Genomic DNA, 25371 nt, shown 5'->3' on the forward strand with positions numbered 1-25371 from the left:
GTGGCAACCTATCACGGGACCACGCTTGGAGTCACTGAGCTCCTGAGAGAGACCCATTCTTTCACAAATATTTGTAGAAGCAGTCTGCATGCCTAGGGGCTTCATTTTGTACACCTGTGGCCATGGAGGTGATTGGAACACTTGAATCCAATGATTTGGAAAGGTGTCAATTCTTTTGGTAATATAGTGTATATATACTAATCTCTATATCATTTATAAACAAGTTAAACAGAATTGGTCCCGGGACAGAGCCCTGGGGCACCCCACTCACAACTCCTGACTATTCAGAAGTTACGCTGTTTATCACCACCCTTTGCATTGCCCCTGCAACTAACTTTCTCTCCAGGTATATACACTATTGTTGATGCCAGGAGACCTCAATTTGTACATTAAGCGTTTATAGGGTATCGTGTCAAACGCTTTGGTGAAATCTAGATACACTACATCCACCGGCTTTCCTTTATGCAGATTACAGCTCACTTCCTCATAGAATGTTAACAGGTTGGTCTGGCAAGAATAATCTTTCATAAAGCCATGCTGGTTACCGCTAATGATACATTTTTTTCATCAGCAAATTCTTGAATATGGTCCCTTATCATCCCCTCCAACAGTTTACAAACTATTGGATTGGTGAATCCCTACATTAATCCAGGGATTCCCTCCTCAGTTCTTGTTCTGCATTGATCTATAACCTTGTGCACATTATTTCTAACAAATATTGTATTTACAATTCGTGTCATTATAATATGTGTTACTAATCTGAGATGAGCAAATCTTTGATGCATTTGATAAAATATTAAACAGAGTAAAACAGCCATGTTGTTTGTGTGGATTCATAACTCTGCCTCATTTTCCTCAACCTCAACTCTTCTGCAGGAAAGCGTGTTTGTCCCGGAGAGGGTTTGGCCCGAATGGAGCTCTTCCTTCTCCTCTCTGCTCTGCTCCAGAAATTCACCTTCAAGCTGCCCCCAGGAGATGAGCGTCGGGACTCCAAATGGCTGCATGCTAATAAACGTGACGTTGTGTCTAATGCTAAGCTATGTGCCGTGCCCCGAGCATTACCCACCAAGTAACTTGTTATGAAAAAAGCATCTTAGGGGTTTGATGGACCTCATCATAGGGGTTTGTGATGGACCTCATCTTAGGGGTTTGTGATGGACCTCATCTTAGGGGTTTGTGATGGACCTCATCATAGGGGTTTGTGATGGACCTCATCATAGGGGTTTGTGATGGACCTCATCATAGGGGTTTGTGATGGACCTCATCTTAGGGGTTTGTGATGGACCTCAATATACAAATATAATAATACAACACACTAACACTTTTGCATGTTTTTTTTATCTGTCCAAACTGTTTAAAAACAATATTATAAAAATCAGTTGGGCCCCGCTCCTGTATAAATAGTTACATACAAAATACATAGATTGTAAGAGAGACAAATTGTGGACATGTCTTCAAATCTGCCCATAGACCAGACAAAAATGTTATAAATGAAATGTTCAATCCAGGTTATGTTCAATCCAACTTATGTGTAGCAAACAGCAAATAAACACCATCCAAGCACCTGTATCAGTGTATTTCTCCATTGAACTCTACAAGGATAATTCAACCAGGTTAGAAATATGGTGCATTTTCCACACGTGTAATATTGTAATATCACTGAATAGTTTATCCTGTTGGATCAATGTAGTAATGTTGCTTCTTAGGCCACTGTAAATATAGACCACCAGAGTTGAAAATCTAATATAAATGCTCATGTGGTGGTACTGGGTTCCTGCTTGGACAGTCCATGCAAACTCCAGAGGTAGAGATAAATGCTTCATGAATTATGGCCAGCAAGGGGATGTCTTACATATTTGGTGGTCGTGTCTGCAGTTGACTGGTTTTTGGTCCAGAGTCTTTGATCTCTTTACATACTGTTTCACCTGACGATTGTTAACCACTTCCAGTCCAGGGCAATTTTCAGCTTTCAGCGCTATCACACTTTGAATGACAATTGCGCGGTCATGCAACACTGTACCCAAATGAATTTTTTTACCATTTTTTTGAGACAGATAAAGCTTTATTTTGGTGGTATTTATTCACCGCTGGGATTTTTATTTTTTTTGCTATGTAAATGAAATAGTCCTAAAATTTTGAAAAAAAGTGTTTGTTTTTTTTTTAATTGTGCAATCAAATAATATTTCATCATAAATCTTGGCCAAAATGTATTCCGTTATCTTTTTAGTAAAAAAAAAATCCAAATTAGTCTAACCAAAAATTATAATTTTTAAACTTTTTTTTTTACATTTTTATTTTATTTTTTTATATTTTTATTTATTTTTTTTAACACACTGTCACCCTAGCAGTACAGTGTCACCATGGTGACACTATACTACTTGTTGGGGGTGATGAAGATTTTTTTTTTTATATACTGATTGCTTTTACATCCATATAGGATATAAAAGCAATCATTTCTCTTTCTCTCTGTCTGCATTCTTGCAGTCATTGATAACTATTGAGTGAGCTGTGAATGGTCACATGGTACAAGACTGTTGTGAAAAGCCTTGTACCATGTGACCTCTGTGATCATTCACAGATTTCACACGTAGTAAGCAATGATGTCACAAGTGACATCTTGCTTACTACTTTGCATGTGATCACTGATTGGTCGTACAGAGGTCCCGTCCGACGATCGGTGTTTCACTGCATCCGGAGGACACAGCGGGCACCGGATCTCAGTGCTGTGCGCTCCCAGGGAGCGTGCACAAGCAGGGTGCTGGGAGGCCATTTATAAACTGCCACCCGACCCTGCACTGCCACCGTCCGGCCGTTTATATACAACAGCCGGTCGGGAAGTGGTTAAGGATGCCATGTTAGCTCCACTACATTGCCTCATTCAGAAATTTGCTTCCAATTTATTTTTTGTCTGCTAAGCGGACCATTCCACAGGCCTGGAAGAAACCAACTGTCTTCTTTTAAGGAGCGAAAGACCATATGACCACTTTAAAATGCTGGACTTCTGTTCATTGATCATTAAAGGGCTCTCTCACTAAGTTTCTCAAAAATGTGGCATCTTGGATTGATTATTCTTTCCCTTCTTTGCACCTGGCCAGTTTTGGCCGTTAATAGTTGATGCCTGAGATGGTCCTGAGTCTATGGTACCTCTCTGCCCTCTCTTCCCCCCTCCCTTCATTCTATTCCTTTTTATTTGCTCGTATTTTCTTAGGTTCTTTCATATTTTCTGGTTGCATCCATTGATATGAAACCTGCTTTTATGGAACTTGCCGAAGTCTGAATTTTTTTCTCTAGTATTTGAATCAGACTCCCCATACAGTCGACTTAATCTTAGTGTTTGATTCATTTGGATACAATGTATATTTGCTATTCTGTGTCATTTCTTAGCCCCCTTGTTGTGGGTGCACTTGGAGCATGTTATGTTTTTGGAAAATGAAAATAAAAATTATTGAAAAGAAAATGTAATATAAAGACAATACTCTGAATATTTGTATATTGTTGTCATGATGCTATTCAACAACTTCCAACTATTCTGGACAAACAGGAGATTGAATGTTTAGATGAATCCAAAAAATGTATTTGTTAGGTGAGTAGTAATTAGAGCCCCAGAGTCATGACAGTGGCAGGTGTAAGGGCTCATGATTCGTATTTTACCAGTAGCAGCTCTTTTTCAGTATCATACACAGATGAACATAGGATTACCTTCAGCAATTCCACTGGAAATCTCTTGAGGATTTTAGTACAAAACGAAAGAGTTCAAACTACCCTTGGGCAAATGACTGCATGCTAATACAATGCTGAGCTATGTGCTGTGCCCCCAGCCGTATCCACCAAGTAACCTGTAACATCCTCAGATATGAAGGGGAACTCCTTTTACACTTCAATACCGGGCACTTTTACCCCCTTCCTGCCCAGGCCAATTTTCAGCTTTCAGCACTGTTGCACTTTGAATGACAATTGCGCGGTCATGCAACACTGTACCCATATGACATTTTTATAATTTTTTTCAAGTAAATAGAGCTTTCTTTTGGTGGTATTTAAACACCACTGAGTGTTTTTTTTTTTTTGCTAAATAAAACAAAAAACACCTGAAACTTTTGAAAAAAAAACCCACACTTTTCTTTGTTTCCGTTATAAAATTTTGCAAATAAATAACAATTCTGCATAAATTTAGGTCAAAATGTATTCTGCTACATTTCTTTGGTGAAAATAATAATAATTGAATTTGTATTTTCTTTGTTATGTTTCTATTTTTTTTATTACATTTTCTTTTTTTTATACTATTATTTTTCAGCACACTGTGACCAAAGCAATACAATGTTACCATAGTAACAAGGAACTACTCTGGGCAAGTGATCAGGATTTTTTTTTTTAAGAAACTTTATTGGGTTTTCAATTATACATAACCTCAGCCATTGCAATCCTTCAAGGGTGTATCATGGCAACATAGCATCATTAGTAATAGAACTGACAGATTAACCAGGACAGGCAATAAACTTTTGCATTGAGGGGGCGCATGCGCGGCCGGCGATCGGATGGAAGTGCATTGAGCACCGCTCCGTCCGCCCGCCCGCCCACCCGCCAGTAAAACACCGGCACTCACCGACCTTGGGGGGAAATAACCGCTCCATTACCTCTCTGACCTGTGCCCGCACTTTATCAGCTATGCCCCGGAGGAAAAAAACCCCGGAGCAGCCGGGGAAACTCACAAAATTCTTCCCTGCTCTCCTGCACGATATCCAAGATGGCGCCCGCAGCAGCACACAGGACACTAGCAGCGGCCACGAGGAGGACTACAGGTCCCAGCAAGGAGATCCCAGGCTGCAGTTCCAGCTATACCCAGGGGACCCTGGTGAGTTGTCACCCCCACTGTCCCCTACAATTAGCAGCCCAGCCAAATCCCGGCCAAGACTTGACCAGGACCCTGACTCCTTCTGCCGGACTCTAATTAACCCACCACAACCTTCTCCTACGGCACTACCAAAGATAGATGCCTTCCCTGCAATTGACCAACCATTAACAGAAGTTTCTATGAAAAACATGCTGACTTCGCTAAGACAAACTTTGCATAACGACATTTTTACATCATTGAATCTAATGTCCACCGCAATACAAAGGCAGGAACGTAGAATACGCCATATTGAAAGCAACATGGGAGACATAATAATGGCACATAATGATTTGATCGACGCTCACGCGGAACATACGTCTGATATCGAACAAATCAACTTAAAACTGGCCGACTTAGAAAACCGCTCACGTCGCAATAACATTAAATTTAGAGGGATCCCGGAATCAGTTACTAACGAGTTATTGCTGCCTTTCCTGCAACAATACCTCAAACTCCTCCTCCCGTCTCTCTCTGACTGTCAGGGCTCCGGGTATGACCAGAGGTATGTGAACTGACGCAGGGAAACGCAGGCTTCAGATATGTTACAAACAATGTAATTTATTAATACTAACAATACATAAACGCAGTGCAATACTAAAACATAACACAGTGCAAACGAACCAAACCAAACCACCCACAGATAACAATACATACAATGCAAGCGAGTCAGGCAGGCCGGGTCAATAACAATCGGGCAGGTAGGTACAGGGGGTCAGGCAGAGAGTAGTCGGGTCACGAGTCAGGTACAGCAACTAATGGGCAGGTAGGTACAGGGGGTCAGGCAGAGAATGGTCGGGGTCACAAGCCAGGGATCAAACAGGAGAAGTCAGCAGAGGTCAGGATCAGGCAGGGTCGGCAACAAGTCAGTCAGGCAGGACCAGGAACAGGAATGCAGGTAACAAGATACAGGGGCCCATGGAAAAACACACACCAAGGCACAGACTGCAGGTCTGGCCATCCCTTAAATACACCTCCGTAATCAGCTTCAGGTATTTTGGCTGACTGCAGGGTTGAGTCTCTGATTGCTGAGAGCACCCGCTGGCCAGCCCTGGTACTGCAGCCCACAAGGCAGGTGAGTCCCACCATTATTGGCAAGTCCATTCCTGACAGTACCCCCCCCCCCCAAGGAGCGCCCTCAGGACGCTCCAAACAGTCCTAGCTGGGCAAAATGTTCCACCGCCCGGGTGGTAACTGGCGGGATATCAAAGACTGGCACATCGGGCTGGACTCCTCCGGGCAGCGGCACATCGGGCCGGACCCCGGGCAGCGGCACATCGGTCCGGACCCCGGGCAGCGGCACATCGGGCCGGACGCCGGGCAGCGGCACATCGGGCCGGACGCCGGGCAGAGGCATATCGGGCCGGACGCCGGGCAGAGGCACAGGGCCCCCAGGAGGAGCGGCAGGCACAGGGCCCTCAGGCGGAGTGGCGGGCGCCAGGCCCCCAGGCGGAGCGGCAGGCTCTGGGCCCCCAGGCGGAGCGACAGGCGGCGGGCCCCCAGGCGGAGCGGCGGGCACCGGGTCATCAGGCACGACAGTGGGTTCCGAGTCAACTGGCATGACCGCGGGCACTGGGTCAGACATTGGATCGTCTGGCTCGACAGCGGGCATCGGGTCACCAGGCATCAGGTCATTTGGCTCGACAGCGAGCACCGCGTCATCTGGCAAGGCAGTGGGCACGGAGTCACCAGGCACGGCAGTGGGCTCTGAGTCAATTGGCACGACAGCGGGCACCGGGTCATCAGGTACCGGATCGTCTGGCTCGACAGCGGGCATCGGGTCACCAGGCATGACAGCGGGCACTGGGTCATCAGGCATTGGATCGTCTGGCTCGACCGCGGGCATCGGGTCACCAGGCATGACAGCGGGCACCGGGTCATCAGGTACCGGATCATCTGGATCGACAGTGGGCACCGGGTCATCTGGCGTTGGATCGTCTGCCTCGACAGCGGGCATCGGGTCTCCAGGCATGACAGCGGGCACTGGGTCATCAGGCATTGGATCGTCTGGCTCGAATGCGGGCACCAAGTCATCTGGCAAGACAGTGGGCTCCGAGTCACCTGACAAGACAGCGGGCACCGAGTCACCTGGCATAATAGGATCATCAGGCTGGATCAGTTCATCAGGCTGGGTAGAGGCATCAGGCTGGGTAAAGACATCAGGCTGGGTAAAGACATCAGGCTGAATTGTGGGCGCCGAGGCATCAGGCTGAACCACGGAAGGCAGGTTCTCAGCCGGCAGGCTCACCGGTTTGGATACTGGCAGGATGGTACTGGTTGGAAAGAATTTCGCTTTTTTCTGGTTTTAACTACTGGAGCACTGCAAGTAAACGCAGGTCTGCAAACGAATGGAGCAGCTGAGGACAGAGAAGAGCTGGAAGATGGAACAGAGGAGGGAGCAGTTGCTACAGAGGACTTCTTTACAGGGTTAAAGAAAGGATAGGTGGAGCGAGTGGGAGCAGAGGACTGGTATGTGGTAGTTAGCAGAGTATACTGGGCTGTCACTGGGGGTGCTGTCGGGGATGTAGGAAGAGTGCCTTGAGCAGAGGAATGACGTTGCAAGCTGACTGAGGCTGGGTGCAACAAGTCTGACCATGTCTGCAGTATGGGTTGAACAAAGCTCAGCTTACACAAAGCCTGTCTGGTCAATGACTGCACTGCGTTTATACAATCCCTTAATACCTGTGGTGAACATGCAGCATAATGCTCCAAGAAGCAATCCACATCATCCTCTAATAACCATACCAGGGACTCTACCTGGTCTGTACTAAATGGTGGCAAAAAGTAATTCCTGCTTTCAGGGGTACCAGATGAAGCCAACTCAGCACAAACCTGAATCAAAGGCTGCACCTCAGAGAACTCTGTGCCCTGATCTACTAGAACATGAGCGATCCGTATACATTCTAGCAGTTGATCCCGGGTATACTTCCTCAGAGTCTGATAAGCATATTCTCTGTCATCAAAAACCAGCAGCGACAAATACACAACCTCATCAAGATCCATCCTTCCCAGCAACAAGCCAAGATGGCTTCCCTGTGCAGCCACTTCTGGTCAGGACTGGCCTTGGTGTAATGTCAGGGCTCCGGGTATGACCAGAGGTGTGTGAACTGACGCAGGGAAACGCAGGCTTCAGATATGTTATAAACAATGTAATTTATTAATACTAACAATACATAAACGCAGTGCAATACGAAAACATAACACAGTGCAATGAACCAAACCACCCACAGATAATACATACAATGCAAGCGAGTCAGGCAGGCCGGGTCAATAACAATCGGGCAGGTAGAAACAGGAGGAGCAGGCAGAGAGTAGTCAGGTCACGAGCCGGGTACAGCAACTAACGTGCAGGTAGGTACAGGGGGTCAGGCAGAGAATGGTCGGGGTCACAAGCCAGGGATCAAACAGGAGAAGTCAGCAGAGGTCAGGATCAGGCAGGGTCGGCAGCGAGTCAGTCAGGCAGGAACAGGAACAGGAATGCAGGTAACAAGATACAGGGGCCCATGGAAAAACACACACCAAGGCACAGACTGCAGGTCTGGCCATCCCTTAAATACACCTGCAATCAGCCTCAGGTGTTTTGGCTGACTGCAGGGTTGAGTCTCTGATTGCTGAGAGCACCCGCTGGCCAGCCCTGGTACTGCAGCCCACAAGGCAGGTGAGTCCCACCATTATTGGCAAGTCCATTCCTGACACTGACATTGAGCTTGCGATCGATCGTGCCCATCGACTACCTAAGCCGCCATTCCTGTCATCATCCATTCCAAGAGATGTGTTAACCCGCATACACTTTTACCACACCAAGGAAAAAATTATGATAGCAGCCAGGAACCCACCATCCCTCCCGCCGTCACATGCAAATCTCCACTTATATGCGGACTTATCCAGAGCTACGCTACTAAACAGGAAAAAATTGATCTCCATTACCAAAGCCTTTAGAAACCATGGCATTGCCTATCAATGGGGCTTCCCCACAAAATTACTAGTTCGGCGACAAGGCAGAACTTTCACCGTCAAAACCCTAGAAGCAGGCTTAGACTTGCTCAAAGCCTGGAACATCCTCCCTGCAGACGGGCAGGACGCTACACCTGACTCCGCTCATCACATGGAGGCAACATAGCTGACTACGTGGCTCACCTCATGTGTAGGCACACCTATACACTCCCCCCAGAGGTCTCTTTTCAAGACACAAATACCTGGCGATCGGCCTAGACCCGATGATGTTCACCTTACCTGCTTACGATCGGCTTGACCACTCTGGTGGTCAAAGCCAGTTCAAGCTCCCCAGTTCTGAAGTAGCAATGTTAGCTACTCAGTTTACTTGCATTTTTTGCAAGTGTGTTTTTACTCTCTTTTTTGTCCCTACCTCCCTTTTACCATGGCACCACCAACTATACTATGCCTTTAAACAAGGAAATCTTGAATCAACAAAGAATACTCCCCCTGCATTCGTAACCGAGCCGGACCTATACCACAACCACATTACTATTTTCCATCTCAAAGAGACTCTTAAATTTCGATTCTTTCAAAGAATAACTCTACCAATACTATACCTCAATAAATCACGTACTAATGATTAATATTGCCTCCCTCAATGTTAGAGGCCTAAATTCCCCCTTCAAGAGGTCGCTGCTCTCCAAAGAAGCCCGGAAATCCCAAGCCGATATACTTCTCATACAAGAGACTCATTTTGCTACAGGGAAAATACCCACCCTATATCTCCACCGTTACTCCCACATATTTATGGCGAACAACTCCAAAAAGAAGAACGGAGTCATCACGGCCGTCCATGACTCTCTCTCCTTCCGCACCATCTTGGAAATAGCAGACCCGCAAGGCCGCTACCACATCCTGATATGTCAGATCAATTACATATCCCATACCCTGGTGAACGTGTACGGCCCAAACAACAAGCAGCTGCAATTCTACCGCAAGCTCTATAAAATCATCTCTCACCACAAACAAGGCAGGCTAATCATTGGCGGAGACTTCAACATTACAAGTAACCCGGTTATAGACTCATCTTCCAACAAAACATCTACCAAACCTGCTCTTGCCCATTTTTTGCATGACCACGATCTGTACGACATTTGGAGGTGCCAGCACGGCACCGAAAGAGACTATACCTACTATTCCTCCCCCCACCTCTCCTACTCAAGAATAGACATGTTCATTACCGACAAATGGATGCTATAACAAGTGACTTCATCCACCATTGGGACGATAACCTGGTCGGACCACGCACCAATCCACATTTCCTTGGACGACGCTCGGCGATCGACAATCCCTCCCATTTGGAGACTCAACTCTTCACTCCTAAAAACTCCAGAACACCAGAAGCACATCCTAGAAGCCCATAACCTCTTTTTCTCTACTAACGCTACCCCCAATATCTCTGTTACTACACTTTGGCAAACTTACAAAGCTTACATGAGAGGCATCCTCATACAATTAAATTCCCGTATTAAGCGACAGAGATCCCAACAAATTGACCAACTCTTGAAGTCCATCCACCTTAACGAAGAGATTAATAAACAAGCGCCAAACGCCTCCACAGCCCTAAACCTAGATAGAAATAAATTGCGCACCATTCTACTGCATAACTACGACACTAACCTCCAAAAAACGAGAACTAAATTCTATGCACTCGGCAACAAAGCTAACTCACTCCTTGCTAAAACTGTTAAACAAAAGCGGCTTAAAACCAAAATATCCACAATTCAACACCCCACCACGCATTCCCCCCTTACAAACCCCCAGGACATAGCTAACGCTTTTGCGGCTTATTACCAGAACCTCTATAACATAAAAGACGACCCTAATACAACCCAACCTACTGTTGCCTCCATTGAAAACTTTCTACACAATACCAACCTACCTAATCTAACTGCGCCCCAACTCGAATCTATCTCTGTACCGATCTCATCTATAGAAATCGAAAAAACCATAAATACTCTACCCTTAAACAAATCGCCAGGGAATGATGGATTCACCAACGAATATTATAAAACATTTGCGCCCAACCTTAAATCACACTTATCTGCCCTCTATAACCACGTTGCCTCTAATGGGGAATTCCCCCCGGACATGCTACGGTCAATAATCACCACTATCCCAAAACCGGGCAAAGACCCACAACTGACCCAAAATTACAGACCGATCTCATTACTTAATACGGATATAAAAATATATGCGAAAATAATTGCCCACAGACTACTTTCATACTTACCTACATTGATCCACCCAGATCAAGTAGGATTCATACCTGGTAGACAGGCTCCTGATGCTACTAGACGAATAGTATCACTGCTACATCACCTTGAATCTGATAATCGACCATCCCTCCTCCTATCACTAGATGCGGAAAAAGCATTTGACCGCATTCACTGGCAATTTATGACACTCACACTCCAAAAATTCGACATAAACTGGATGCTTTCAGCGATTCTATCCCTCTACTTCAAGCCTACTGCCAGAGTACTGACTAATGGCACACTCTCCCAGCCCTTCTCCATAACCAATGGAACCAGACAGGGCTGCCCCCTGTCACCTATTATCTTTGCCTTACTTATCGAACCGTTAGCAGCCAACCTCAGAGATGATCCCAAGTTCACGGGTATTAAATTTCTTCACAACGAACACAAAATTAGTCTCTTTGCGGATGATATTATTTTAATGATAACAAACCCATATAAATCACTCCAAGCGATACGTGCACATATCCATTGTTATACAGCGGTCTCATACTACAAACTCAACGAACCTAAATCATCAATATTAAACCTGTACACTCCCATAGCAACACAAAACCTACTCTCTAAACACTTCCCATTTACGTGGGAAAAGCAAAATATCCCCTACATAGGAACTAAACTATCCGCCAATGTTAGCCAACTATATACGGCTAATTACAAACCACTACTCGAAACCATCCCACAGGAACTTAAGAGCTTACGTACAACTAACTTGTCGATGCTAGGCAGAATAGCAACGGTTAAAATGTGCATACTTCCTAAAATACTCTATATTTTCCGTACACTTCCAATCCCAGTTCCCTACACCTTCTTTTCTAAACTCCAAACGATGTTGAACAAGTTCATATGGAACTCGAAAAGACCTAGATATACCACAAATCTCCTAATACGCCCACCCTCCAGAGGTGGAGCCGGTCTTCCACACCTAAAATCATACTACCAAGCGGTCCTATTGGACCAACTCTTCTACTGGTGGCACCCCACTGCTGAAAAAGTTTGGACTGTCATGGAAACCTCCATGTACCTTCCACATACTATAACTGACTTACTATTTATACCCCGATTGGCTCAAGCTAAGACTCTACATAAGCATCCCTGCATACAAGCCTCTCTAATAGCCTGGCATGATTTTGCCGCTTATAACCGACTACATAAAGACAATTTACAAGCTCCTACTCCACTCTCATCCCTCCATTTTATCATTCCCCATTTAAACCTGACAAAGTGGGAAAACCTCGGCATACTCCACGTTCAAGACATTTTCACCTCTTCTAACCTAGACTCTTTTCATGCCATTCAAAGGAAATTTCAACTCCCCAATACTGAACAATTCTCCTATATGCGCATAGCCCATTCACTCCATAAAACAAATATACCACTCAAAATGGGAATCCCTGCAACCGCATACCAATTTTTTCACAGGACCACCTACCCTAAGAAGGGAATCTCAACTTTTTACACACTTATTACTGACACGCAATATGCTACTTCATCTCTAACCAACTGGGAAAATAATCTCCTTCAACCGCTAGCTCCCCATACATGGGAAAAGACTTTTACCATCACTTTCAAAGCCTCGAAATGCTCTTGTCAGGAATGGATTCAGCACTGGTGGTGGGACTCTCCTGCCGTGTGGGCTGCAGTACCAGAGCTGACCAGCGGGTGCTCTCAGCACTGGTGGTGGGACTCTCCTGCCGTGTGGGCTGCAGTACCAGAGCTGACCAGCGGGTGCTCTTAGCAGCCAGAAGCTCACAATCAGCCAAACCTGGGGCTGATTACAGAAAGGTGTATATAAGGCATGACCAGGCCTGTGCTCTGGGCCTTGGTGTATGTTTTCCCATGAGCCCCTGTGTCCTGTTCCTAGTTCCTGTGAGAAGATACCTTGTTGCCGACCCTGCCTGATCCTGATTCCTGTTGACCGTCTCCTGTTCTGACTACTGGCTCATCCCTGACCATCCTTCTGCCTGATCCTCTGTACTGCGCTGTCCGTGAGTTACTGAACCCGGCTTGTGACCTTGACCATTCTCTGCCTGCTCCTTTGATACCTTGCTGCCCGCACATTGCTGACTTGGCCCGTCTGACCACGCTCACTACTCTGCCATCCATCCATCCTGCACGGATCCAGCCGTACCTGCACATACCTCTGGCGGATCCCTCTATCACTAGCAGGTGTACTCAGGGGCCGCGACCTGGTTCCTGTCTGCTCCAAGTCCATCCCCACCATCAGGGGCCCTGGTGAATAGCAGACTGGGACTTAGACTCCGCGCCCTGGGGAATCCTGCCCTGAGGACCGCTAGAGGTACCACCAGGCAGTCGTTACAGAACCCTACGGCCGGCCCGACCATTCCACCTCTCCAGCCCTGACTACGCCTGTGTTCCTGCACCTCCTAAGATTAGTGGAAGGTTAGTTTGCTCACTGTGCGTTTATATATATATATCTGGGTGGCTAATAATAACCTGTATTATACTATACCTGAAACCTGCATTTCCCTGTGTCAGTCCACACCTTTCTGGTCATTCCTTGATTCCTGACAGCTCTTCCCATTGGGAAACATACCTGAAAATCCTCCACCAATGGTACTTAACCCCTGCTAAATTATCCCTATTCTACCCGCAACAATCACGGGCATGCTGGAGACTCTGTGTAGATACAGGCTCACTTCTCCACTTAATCTGGGCATGTAAATCCCTCAAATCCTATTGGAACAAAGTTTTCCAAATAATCACCTCAATTACGGAAACGCCTGCAACCCCAAATCCCGCCCTAGCTCTTCTACACATTGGCATTGAAAAATTCCCCACAAACTCACGTATCATTATTATACATATTTTAGCAGCTGCCAAAATCAATATTACTAGATTGTGGCGCTCTACTACTACTCCTTCATTTTTTCGCCTCATATCAGATCCTAATCTCCAATGTGAGATAGAAAAAAGAATAGCCAGCCACAACTCCTCCTACCACAAATTTGTAATCCATTGGTCCCGATGGTTAAAAAACCCAAATTGCATAATAGATTGATTACAGATACATACCAAAATTAAAATACTCTAACCCATACTATACCGGTGCCCTCCTTCCCTTACTCCCCCCCCCCCCCCCCCCGTTTCCTCCTATCTCTTATCCTTCCCCAATTACGCATATCCAGTTCTCAGTAAAGTTCACAAGACATCGAGTATACCTCTCATGTAAATACAATCAAACCTTATAGTTTCCCTAGCCAGTTGGTGGGGATCCTTTATTGTCGTTTCTCCCTATGTTATGCATTGTGCATACCAAATGTGAACCTTCAAAATTTTCTTTTCATATCAATGCCTATATACCCTTTTTCCCTTCTTTCTGTATGTTAAAACTTTTCAATAAAAATTATTTGAAACTAAAATTTAGCATTGAAAATCTGAGCATAGAAATTCACATAATACTTAATACCTCTGAAGAGTTTTCAGAAAATAATGATGAATCAACTAGATAGCACAAATTCTTGTGCGTTGGAGTAAATAAGACCTACTCCAAGGTACTCTGGAGATGGGAACTCTGCATACAGGTGACGTCATCAGGTGGGGTTGAGTCACCAGATATCATCAAACTATGGCAGATTTCCTCATTCCAGTAATGTGCAAAACCATCAGATTAAATGCATCTTGTAGTATGGATTTCAGCCGTCGGGGGATCATACACTTAAGTGTGAATCGCCTATTAAAAGGCACCTTGAAGGGGGGGGGGCTCAAAATATCAAAATAATGAGCCGACCAGCCTGCAAAACAACTGAATTAGCCCTGGCTAACAGTTTGCGCTAAAAACAGAGGGTTTTGTTTGCACACATTTTGCAAATATATGCGGAATCCACAGTGCCCACACCGAGGGAACTCTGTATATACTCTGGTCATAATTTAGCGTTAGAAGTAATGAACTTTGGGGTTCAAGAATATGAAAACAAGTTACTCACTGGGAGGAGAACCATTGGGGGATTCCGGGATGGAAAAGGATCTGGGGGTCTTAGTAGATCACAGGCTCAGCAATGCCATGCAATGCCAAGCTGCAGCAAGCAAAGCCAGCAGAATATTAGCGTGCATTAAACATGGAATCTCCTCCAGAGATAGGACTATAATTCTACCACTTTATAAAACTCTGGTTTGGCCACATCTGGAGTGTGCCGTCCAGTTCTGGTCACCAGTCCTCAGGAAGGATGTGCTGGAACTGCAGAGAGTCCAGAGAAGGGAAGCAAAACTAATAAGGGGACTGGAGGACCTCAATTACGAGAAACGTCTATAAACACAAAATGTATTCTCCCTGAAGAAGAGACACTTGAGAGGAGATATGAGAGTGATATACAAATACCTCCATGGTGATGTAATGTACCTGATGGAGGAGCCTGGAGTGCGGGGGAAGGCCTCTCTTATGGCCCCGGTTCAGGAGCCCCTGGTAAGGTGACAGGGAACCCCAGATCATGGGGTGGAAGGAGTGCCTGAAAGTCTCTCGCTGGTTGATGCTGATGTGTCATCAGGAGAACAGGACCCCAGGACTGGATAGGTTGCAGATGACCTGGAACTGATGCTGACACAGGATGGCAGAGGCAGCTGAAGGACAGGCACAAGGCAGGATCAGACGGTCCGGGTCGGCAACTTGCAAGTAAATGAAGCGGCAGGCAGGAGCGTAGTCAGAAGTCAAGCCAGAGTCGGTAACAGCAGACGGTATATGACAGGAGGAGCAGGCAGAGACGTAATCTAAGGACAGGCCAAGGGTCAGTACAGGCGGCAATCAGAGCAGAATCAGGGGCACACCGGGGCAGTAACAGAAGATCAGGCAGTAACTGGTATCAGGAACACAGGAATGCAATAGACCAAACGGCACTGACAGGCTGCAATAGTGCAGTCCTTGTGGCACCAAAGCGAATTCGTGTTCACATATGCGCATGTGTGATCCGCTCATGCACTGGTTTGTGCACATGTCTGCACATTTACAGAGTTCCTTAAATTCACGTGCCTGCACACACGGGGATTCCTTTCCTGACAGGAGATTCCAGGGTCGCGGATAAGGGGGTACCACCAGTCCTCCTGTATGGGGCCCAGGCCAGACAGCTGGGTGAATCTAATGTGGGCAGGGACAGCCTTCTGCACAATGGGGGTGCAATTCATGGAATTGATCCCCTGCATGGCTCTCTGCAGCAGCTGAAAGCTGGCTTCTTCTCCTCTCCCTCCTGCCATTTTTCAGCCACAGCAGAGAAAGCCATACAGGGAATTGGTTTCAGTAAATACCCCCCCGCTGCACCCATCACCCTCACTGTGCACCACACATTTCCCCCTGTTGCCCAGGCCCCCTTGTGTGTCCCCACCCCCACAGTGCTTCCTTCTTCTCCTTCCCACCAGCAGCTGCAAGCACACAATAGGATCTTCAAGGATGGAGCGTGGGGGAAGGGTAAATATGCCATATTTACCAGCCCCTTCCTTTCCCTAATGAACATAATGAAGCAATCTCACCAATCACTCACTGTGTTCATTCATAACTGAAACATAGAAAACTGTGGGGGGGGGGGGTTGGGGGGGGCTATCGGGCTGTCTGTATGGGGTTTCTAGCAGCAGCCCTGGGTGATTCCAGCATACAGAGAAAACAATTCATTTTCCAGGGGGCTTAAGAAGCCACATGGCCCCTCCATGAAACTAGAAGAGAAATGGTTAAACCTTAAACTGCAATGGGGGTTCTTTACTGGTAAAGCGGTAAGGATGTAGAACTCCCTTCCACAATCGGTGGTGTCAGTGGGAAGTATAGATAGTTTAAAAAACCTATGAGATGGGTGAATGTAGTATACAGGGATATGGGACATGATATGGACATACACACACGCATACACACCCACACAGGTTCAACTGGATGGACTGGAGTCTTTATTCAACCTTACCATCTAGGTAACTATGTAAACAAACTGCATTTTCTCTTATTGAGCAATGTTAGTTTAAAAATAAATCATGTTCCTGCACATGAAATGTGCGCCTTTTATGCTTCAATTTGTCCTGTTTAAAATGACACCAAAATTATGATTCTGGTACAAAGCATTGCAAAGTTATTAACAAATGAAATAAAGTTGTTGTTTTTTTTAATTGTGTGCTATTTTTAAATGGGAATATGTAAATATATGTTAAATGAGTAAAAAAAAATTAACAAACAAAACAAAAGTTACCATTAGAGATGAGCGAATTATTCAAAAATTCGATTCGGCTGATTCGCCGAATTTGAGGAAGAAATTCGATTCGATGCGAATTTATTCGCTACGAATTTAACTTATAAAAAGGGTTTCTAGGCTTCAGAGAGCCTTTAAATTAGTGCAGAGCACTGTACCTTTAATTTAAATGCCCTTGGAGATGAGGAAGGAGAAGGATGAGAAGGATGAGAAGGATGAGAAGGATGAGAAGGATGAGAAGGATGAGAAGGATGAGAAGGATGAGAAGGATGAGAAGGATGAGAAGGATGAGAAGGATGAGAAGGATGAGAAGGATGAGAAGGATGAGAAGGATGAGAAGGATGAGAAGGATGAGAAGGATGAGAAGGATGAGAAGGATGAGAAGAAGGAGAAGGATGAGAAGAAGGAGAAGGATGAGAAAGAGAAGGATGAGAAGAAGAAGAAGGATGAGAAGAAGAAGGATGAGAAGAAGAATTCCAAGCCGGCAAAAAGTGTATCTGCAGAGCTCCGCTATTTCTTAGCGGAGCTCTGCAGATACACTTAGCGGAGCTCTGCAGATACACTTTTTGCCGGCTTGGAATTCTTCTTATTTTCATCCTACTTCTTCTTCTTCTTCATCCTCATCCTCAGAAGAAGAAGAGGATGAGGATGAAGAAGAAGAAGAAGTAGGATGAAAATAAGAAGAATTCCAAGCCGGCAAAAAGTGTATCTGCAGAGCTCCTCTATTTCTGACAGTTCTCTGACATTCACTCCATACAGTGGTTGAAACATTGTATATATTTGTTTCCATAGATACAAGAATGAAAAGAAGAATGAAAAGAAGAACGAAAAGAAGAATGAAAAGAAGAAGAAGAAGAATGAAAAGAAGAATGAAAAGATTCTTCTTCTTCTTTTCATTCTTCTTCTTCTTCTTCTTTTCTTCTTTTCATTCTTCTTTTCATTCTTCTTTTCATTCTTCTCATTCTTCTTCTCATTCTTCTTCTCATTCTTCTTCTCATTCTTCTTTTCATTCTTCTTTTCATTCTTCTTCTTCTTTTCATTCTTCTTTTCATTCTTCTTTTCATTCTTCTTCTCATTCTTCTTCTTTTCATTCTTCTTCTTTTCATTCTTCTTTTCATTCTTCTTCTTTTCATTCTTCTTTTCATTCTTCTTCTTCTTCTTCTTCTTTTCATTCTTCTTCTTCTTCTTCTTCTCATTCTTCTTCTCATTCTTCTTTTCATTCTTCTCATTCTTCTTTTCATTCTTCTTTTCATTCTTCTTCTTCTTCTTCTTCTTTTCATTCTTCTCATTCTTCTTCTCATTCTTCTTTTCATTCTTCTTTTCATTCTTCTCATTCTTCTTTTCATTCTTCTTTTCATTCTTCTCATTCTTCTTCTCATTCTTCTTTTCATTCTTCTTCTTCTTTTCATTCTTCTTTTCATTCTTCTTCTCATTCTTCTTTTCATGAAGAAGAAAAGAAGAATGAAAAGAAGAAGAATGAAAAGATTCTTCTTCTTCTTTTCATTCTTCTTTTTATTATTCTTCTTCTTTTCATTCTTTTCATTCTTCTTTTCATTCTTCTTCTCATTCTTCTTCTTCTTTTCATTCTTCTTCTCATTCTTCTTTTCATGAAGAAGAAAAGAAGAATGAAAAGAAGAATGAGAAGAATGAGAAGAAGAAGAATGAAAAGAAGAAGAATAATGAAAAGAAGAATGAAAAGATTCTTCTTCTTCTTTTCATTCTTCTTTTCATTCTTCTTTTCATTCTTTTTTTCATTCTTCTTTTCATTCTTCTCATTCTTCTTTTCATTCTTTTCATTCTTCTTTTCATTCTTCTCATTCTTCTTTTCATTCTTCTCATTCTTCTTCTCATTCTTCTTTTCATTCTTCTTCTTCTTTTCATTCTTCTTTTCATTCTTCTTTTCATTCTTCTCATTCTTCTTTTCATGAAGAAGAAAAGAAGAATGAGAAGAATGAAAAGAAGAAGAATGAGAAGAAGAATGAAAAGAAGTATTCCAGTACAGCAAAAAGTGTATCTGCAGAGAGCTCCGCTATTTCTGACAGTTCTCTGACAGTTCCTTCACATTTACAGCGGTTGAAACATTGTATCTGTTTCCGAATAAAAACATCTGTATCCTAAATGGAAACAAATAGATACAATGTTTCAACCGCTGTACATGTGAAGGAACTGTCAGAGAACTGTCAGAAATAGTGGAGCTCTCTGCAGGGACACTTTTGCCGGCTGATCGGGGAAAATCCAATTCGCGCACCCGAATTATGCTAATATTCGGATTCGACGCGAATCAAATTTTTCCTGAAATTCGAAACGAATTCCACTTCGCCTGGCTCGATTCGCTCATCTCTAGTTACCATAATAACAGTTAATTAACCAGTTAACGACCGCCCTCTAGCAGATATACTGCTACAGGGCTGCACCTGTGCACAGGATCACGTACAGTATATATACGTGATTTTGCATTTCCAGGTAGGGGGCACAAGCAAGCTGTGTATTCGCACTGTACCTGTGTTGCCGATCGTGGCCACGGCCGGTGATTACTGGCAATCACAGACAGGGAGGAGAGCTGCATTGTTTACCAACAGCCCTCCTCCCTGTCAGTTTGGGCACACTGCTCTGGATGGATGAGCTCAGCCTTCCGGATCAGTGAGCTTACAGTGAAGCACACCCCCCTTCCCCCTAGTAAAACAATCCCATCAAAGGCATCCCTAGGGTTGGTGTCACCCAGTGTGGTAACACTGGGTGACACCCCCTCCGACGATCCCCGCAGAATGGATCAGATCTGCGGATTGAGCATAATGGATCGGACTCTGATCCATTATGCTCAATCCGCAGATCCGATCCATCCTGCGGGGATCGTCGGCTTTCTTAACAACTTACCTTTTTGTGGAGCTGGTCTGGTGTCACCCCATATACGTTGCATGCCATTTTATTCACTAGGGTGTTTGCTTAAAAAATATATATATAATATTTGGGGGTTTAAATTAATTTCCTAGCAAAAAATAAATTTTTTTTTCATGTGAACAAGTGGCAGAAAAGGCTTGGTCTGAAGGTGGTTTGAAGAGTGAGTGATGTGTGGCATAAACTTCTAATGCTGGGCATAAAATGCCCCACCCCCCAAAGCGGCCCCTTTTTGGAAAGTAGACACCCCAAATTAAGTTTTTGGACAATTAATAAATTTTTTTTTTTTTTACACAAAATTGTCAAATGATTTATTGCTCACACATGCCATGGGTATATGTGGAATTACTCCCCAAAATACATTCTGCTACTTCTCCCGAGTATGGGGGTACCACATGTGAGAGACGCTTTGGCAGTCTAGCCAAGTACAGGACCCCAAAATCCAATAAGCACCTTCAGGCTTTTAAAGGGCTTTATTTCCTCATTACTCTTCCTGACTACCTCACAGTTTTGGAGGCTCTGAAATGCCAGGATAGCACACCCCCCCCATGACCACTTTTTGAAAAGTAAACACCCCAAGGAATTTGATAAGAAGCATGGTGAGTATTTTGCAGATCTCCTTTGTTGCCACAAGTTTTTGGAAAATGAAGAAAAAAAAAGAAAAATTTTTTCTTTTTATATTTCAAACCCTTGTGGGAAAAAATGAGATCTGCAAAATACTCACCATGCCTCTTTTTAAATTCCTTGGGGTGTCTACTTTCCAAAAAGGAGTTTGATGCTATCCTGGCATGTCAAGGCCTTCAAAGCTGTGATAGGTAGTGAGGAAGTTATATGAGGAAGTTACGCACCTTCAGGCTTTCAAAGTGGTCATTGGATTTCAGGCTCCTGTATATGTAGCTAGGCTCCCAAAAAGTCTCACACATGTGGTATCCCCATACTCGGTAGAAGTAGCAGAATGTATTTTGGGGAGTAATTCCACATACACCCATGGCTTTTGCGAGAAATATATCATTTAAATGACAACCTTGTGTAAAAAAAAAAAAAAGTTTTTGTCATTTTCCAGAAACTTGTGGGAAAAAAAAAATCTTCCATGGACTCAATATGCCTCTCAGCAGATAGCTTGGTGTCTACTTTCTGTAAAGGGGTCATTTGGGGGTGTTTGTACTGTTCCGGTAATTTAGCACCTCAAGAAATGTGATGGGCAGTCAGAGAGTAAAAGCTGTGTAAATTGCAGTATCTATACTATAGTTTGTAGATGCTATAACTTTCACACAAAGCAATAAATATACACTTATTGGGATTTTTTAACAAAAAACATGTAGCAGAATACATTTTGGCCTAAATTTATGATGACATTTTTGTTTTTTTTGGATATATTTTATGACAGAAATGAAAAAATATATTGTTTTTTTGAAAAAATATTTTTTTTTTTCAAAATTTTTTTGTTTATAGAGCCAAAAATAAAAAGTGCACAGGTGATCAAATACCACCAAAAGAAAGCTCTATTTGTGTAAAAAAAGGACATAAATTTAATTTATGTACTGTTTTGCATGATCGCGCAATTGTCAGTTAAACAAATGCAGCGTTGTACAGCAAAAAAATGGAGTAAATTGCAGTATCTATACCATAGTTTGTAGACGCTATAACTGTCACACAAAGCAATCAATATACACTTATCGGGATTTTTTTTACCAACAACATGGAGCAGAATACATTTTGGTATAAATTTATAAATAACTTTGAGTTCACGATATATCTTTTATAGCCGAAAGTAACAAATATAGTTTTTCTTCACAATATTTGGTCTTTTTTTGTTTATGGGGCAAAAAATAAAAAGCGCACAGGTGATCAAATACCACCAGAAGAAAGCTCTGTGTGAAAATAAGGAGATGTAAATTTCGTTTGGGTGCAGCATTGCATGACTGCGCAATTACCAGTTGAATTAGTGCAGCGCCGAGTAGCAAAAAGAGGCCTGGTCAGGAAGGGGGTAAATCCTCTAGAGGGCAAGTGGTTAAGCATTTATTTTGTATTGCATTGTGCTGTATATCATATAATATTTGACGGTATATGTATTGCAGGTTGCACAGTTTTGCATATTATACACATTATTTGGTGACACATGAATTTTTAGTTTGCACATACCGCTTTATTTGTTTATCACAGTTTACGTGAATAACACACTTTTTATGTGTTGTAATAAAATAAACAACGCAAATGTGAAACATAATCCTCCAATATACACCTTGTTGAATCTATGCCACGAAGAATTGAAAACAGTTCTGAGGGCCAAAGGGGGTCCAACCCGATACTAGCAAGGTAGACCTAATAAAGTGCAAATATAATAAAATAAGCAATCCAAATGTGAAACATAATCCTCCAATATATGTGTATAAAATAACATTCATGAATCTATATGTAATGCTCAAAAGTTCCAACCTGTCCAAAGAAATAGAGTGAACCATCAAAAAATGTCCAACATCCCAAAACACCACCACGTGAATCATCCAAGAGTTTGCCTCCAGCAGTGTTCCCTTCACCACAGTTAGGAAATGCTCTTACCCAAAGTGCATGCCGATCGTATTACAGAGGAGGAATACACAGCTTGTACAACAACAGAGATTACAATGCCACTTGCACCGCATCTAGGGGGATTCACATGGTGGTGTTCGTGATGTTGGACTTTTTTTTGATGATTCACTATATTTCATTAGACTGTTTGGAACTTTTAAGTACTACAGTTGCAAGAAAAAGTATGTATGTGAACCCCTTGGGATTACGTGGAGTTTTGCATGAAATGTGCTCTGAACGTCATCTAAGTCACAACAATAGAAGAACACAGTCTGCTGAACATAATACTACACAAACATTAGATGCTGCCATGGTTTAATTGCACATAACATGTAAACATTCACAGTGCAGGGAGGAAAAAGTATGTGAGGCCCTAGCTTAATGACTTCTCCCAGAGCTAATTGGAGCCAGGAGTGAGCCAACCTTGACTCCAATCAGTGTGATGATATTGGATGTGTTGCTGACAGCTGTCCTGCCCTTAAAAAACACACACCTGTTTTGGGTTTACTGGTTTCAAGAAACGCTGTCTGATGTGAACCAGAAAAGAGCTCTATTGTGACTTATGCAGGCCATAGATGGGTCGAAAATCGGCCAAAAATAAAATTGGCCGATTTTCGGATCGTTAGTGTGCTAATTGTTCAACCGTTTTTCGGTATTTTGGCAGATTTTTTTTATCGGTAAAGTTGGAAAAAAATCGGCCGATTTTGCCGATCAGCCGATTTTCGCGGCAATGATGGGCAAATCGGCCGTTTTTTTACCGATAAGCAGTGACCTACAAGAGGAAGACAAAAAGAAGAAGAGGATGAAGAATAGGATAAAGAAGAAGAGAATGAAGAAGAGGAAGAGGATGAAGAAGAAAAAGAGGATGAAGAAGAAAAAGAGGATGAAGAAGAAAAAGAGGATGAAGAAGAAAAAGAGGATGAAGAAGAAAAAGAGGATGAAGAAGAAAAAGAGGATGAAGAAGAAGAAAAAGAGGATGAAGAAGAAGAAAAAGAGGATGAAGAAGAAGAATAAGAGGATGAAGAAGAAGAATAAGAGGATGAAGAAGAAGAATAAGAGGATGAAGAAGAAGAATAAGAGGATGAAGAAGAAGAATAAGAGGATGAAGAAGAAGAATAAGAGGATGAAGAAGAAGAATAAGAGGATGAAGAAGAAGAATAAGAGGATGAAGAAGAAGAATAAGAGGATGAAGAAGAAGAATAAGAGGATGAAGAAGAAGAATAAGAGGATGAAGAAGAATAAGAGGATGAAGAAGAATAAGAGGATGAAGAAGAATAAGAGGATGAAGAAGAATAAGAGGATGAAGAAGAATAAGAGGATGAAGAAGAAGAAAAGGATGAAGAAGAAGAAGAGGATGATGAGGAAGAGGATGAAGAATAAGAAGATGAAGAATAAGAAGAAGAGGATGAAGAATAAGAAGAGGATGAAGAAGAAGAAGAGGATGAAGAAGAAGAAGAGGATGAAGAAGAAGAAGAGGATGAAGAAGAAGAAGAGGATGAAGAAGAAGAAGAGGATGAAGAAGAAGAAGAGGATGAAGAAGAAGAAGAGGATGAAGAAGAAGAAGAGGATGAAGAAGAAGAAGAGGATGAAGAAGAAGAAGAGGATGAAGAAGAAGAAGAGGATGAAGAAGAATAAGAGGATGAAGAAGAAGAAGAGGATGATGAATAAGAAGATGAAGAATAAGAAGATGAGGATGAAGAAGAAGAAGAGGATGAAGAAGAAGAAGAGGATGAAGAAGAAGAAGAGGATGAAGAAGAAGAAGAGGATGATGAAGAAGAAGAGGATGAAGAAGAAGAGGATGAAGAAGAAGAAGAGGATGAAGAAGAAGAAGAGGATGAAGAAGAAGAAGAGGATGATGAAGAAGAAGAGGATGAAGAAGAAGAGGATGAAGAAGAAGAAGAGGATGAAGAAGAAGAGGATGAAGAAGAAGAAGAGGATGAAGAAGAAGAAGAGGATGAAGAAGAAGAAGAAGAAGAGGATGAAGAAGAAGAAGAGGATGAAGAAGAAGAAGAGAATGAGGAAGAAGAAGAAGAAGAAGAAGAAGAGGAGGAATTCCAGCCCGACAAAAGTGTTTCTGCAGAGAGCTCCACTATTTTTTTGACAGTTCCTTGACATTTATAGCGGCTGCAACATTGTATCTATTTGTTTCCGAATAAAAACATCTGTATCCTAAATGGATACAAATAGATACATTGTTGCAACCGCTATAAATGTCAATGACTTGTCAAAGAAATAGCAGAGCTCTCTGCAGGGACACTTTTTGCCGACTGTAGACGGGATGAAAATTGGCTGATTTTTTTTACCATTGCTGGTAACGTCGGCCGCTTGAACGACCGATTTTTCGTTTTTTTTAAAGAAAAATCGGCCGATTTTCGACCCATCTATGGCCTGCATAAGATGACGTTCAGAGCACATTTTATGCCCAATTCATGCAAAACTCCACGTAATCCCAAGGGGCTCACATACTTTTTCTTGCAACTGTATATATGGATTAATGAACAATATTTTTCAGTTTTTTCTATTATATATTTTTCACATTTCATGCACAAACATTGGGTGATTATGTCTCACATTTTATTGTGTTGTTTATTTT

General features: G+C 43.0%; 1 protein-coding gene and 1 long non-coding RNA gene across 2 annotated transcripts in view; one reads left to right on the plus strand and one right to left on the minus strand.

Moving 5' to 3' along the window:
• Positions 1-1567, plus strand: part of LOC149450309 (cytochrome P450 2C20-like) — a 54752-nt gene extending 53185 nt beyond the window's left edge. The window contains exon 10 of the mRNA XM_089692032.1: positions 877-1567. Within this exon, the coding sequence (XP_089548158.1) occupies positions 877-1073 (197 nt within the window). The 3' untranslated portion in view covers positions 1074-1567. The remainder of the gene's footprint in view (positions 1-876) is intronic.
• LOC149450295 (uncharacterized) overlaps positions 1-25371 on the minus strand; it is a 1099640-nt gene that overhangs the window by 912117 nt on the left and 162152 nt on the right. The gene's annotated exons all lie outside the window — the stretch shown is intronic.

Source organism: Staurois parvus, unplaced genomic scaffold, assembly GCF_062004578.1.
Source record: "Staurois parvus isolate SC_StPar_1 unplaced genomic scaffold, SC_StPar_1.0 ptg000575l, whole genome shotgun sequence".
NCBI lineage: Eukaryota > Metazoa > Chordata > Amphibia > Anura > Ranidae > Staurois > Staurois parvus.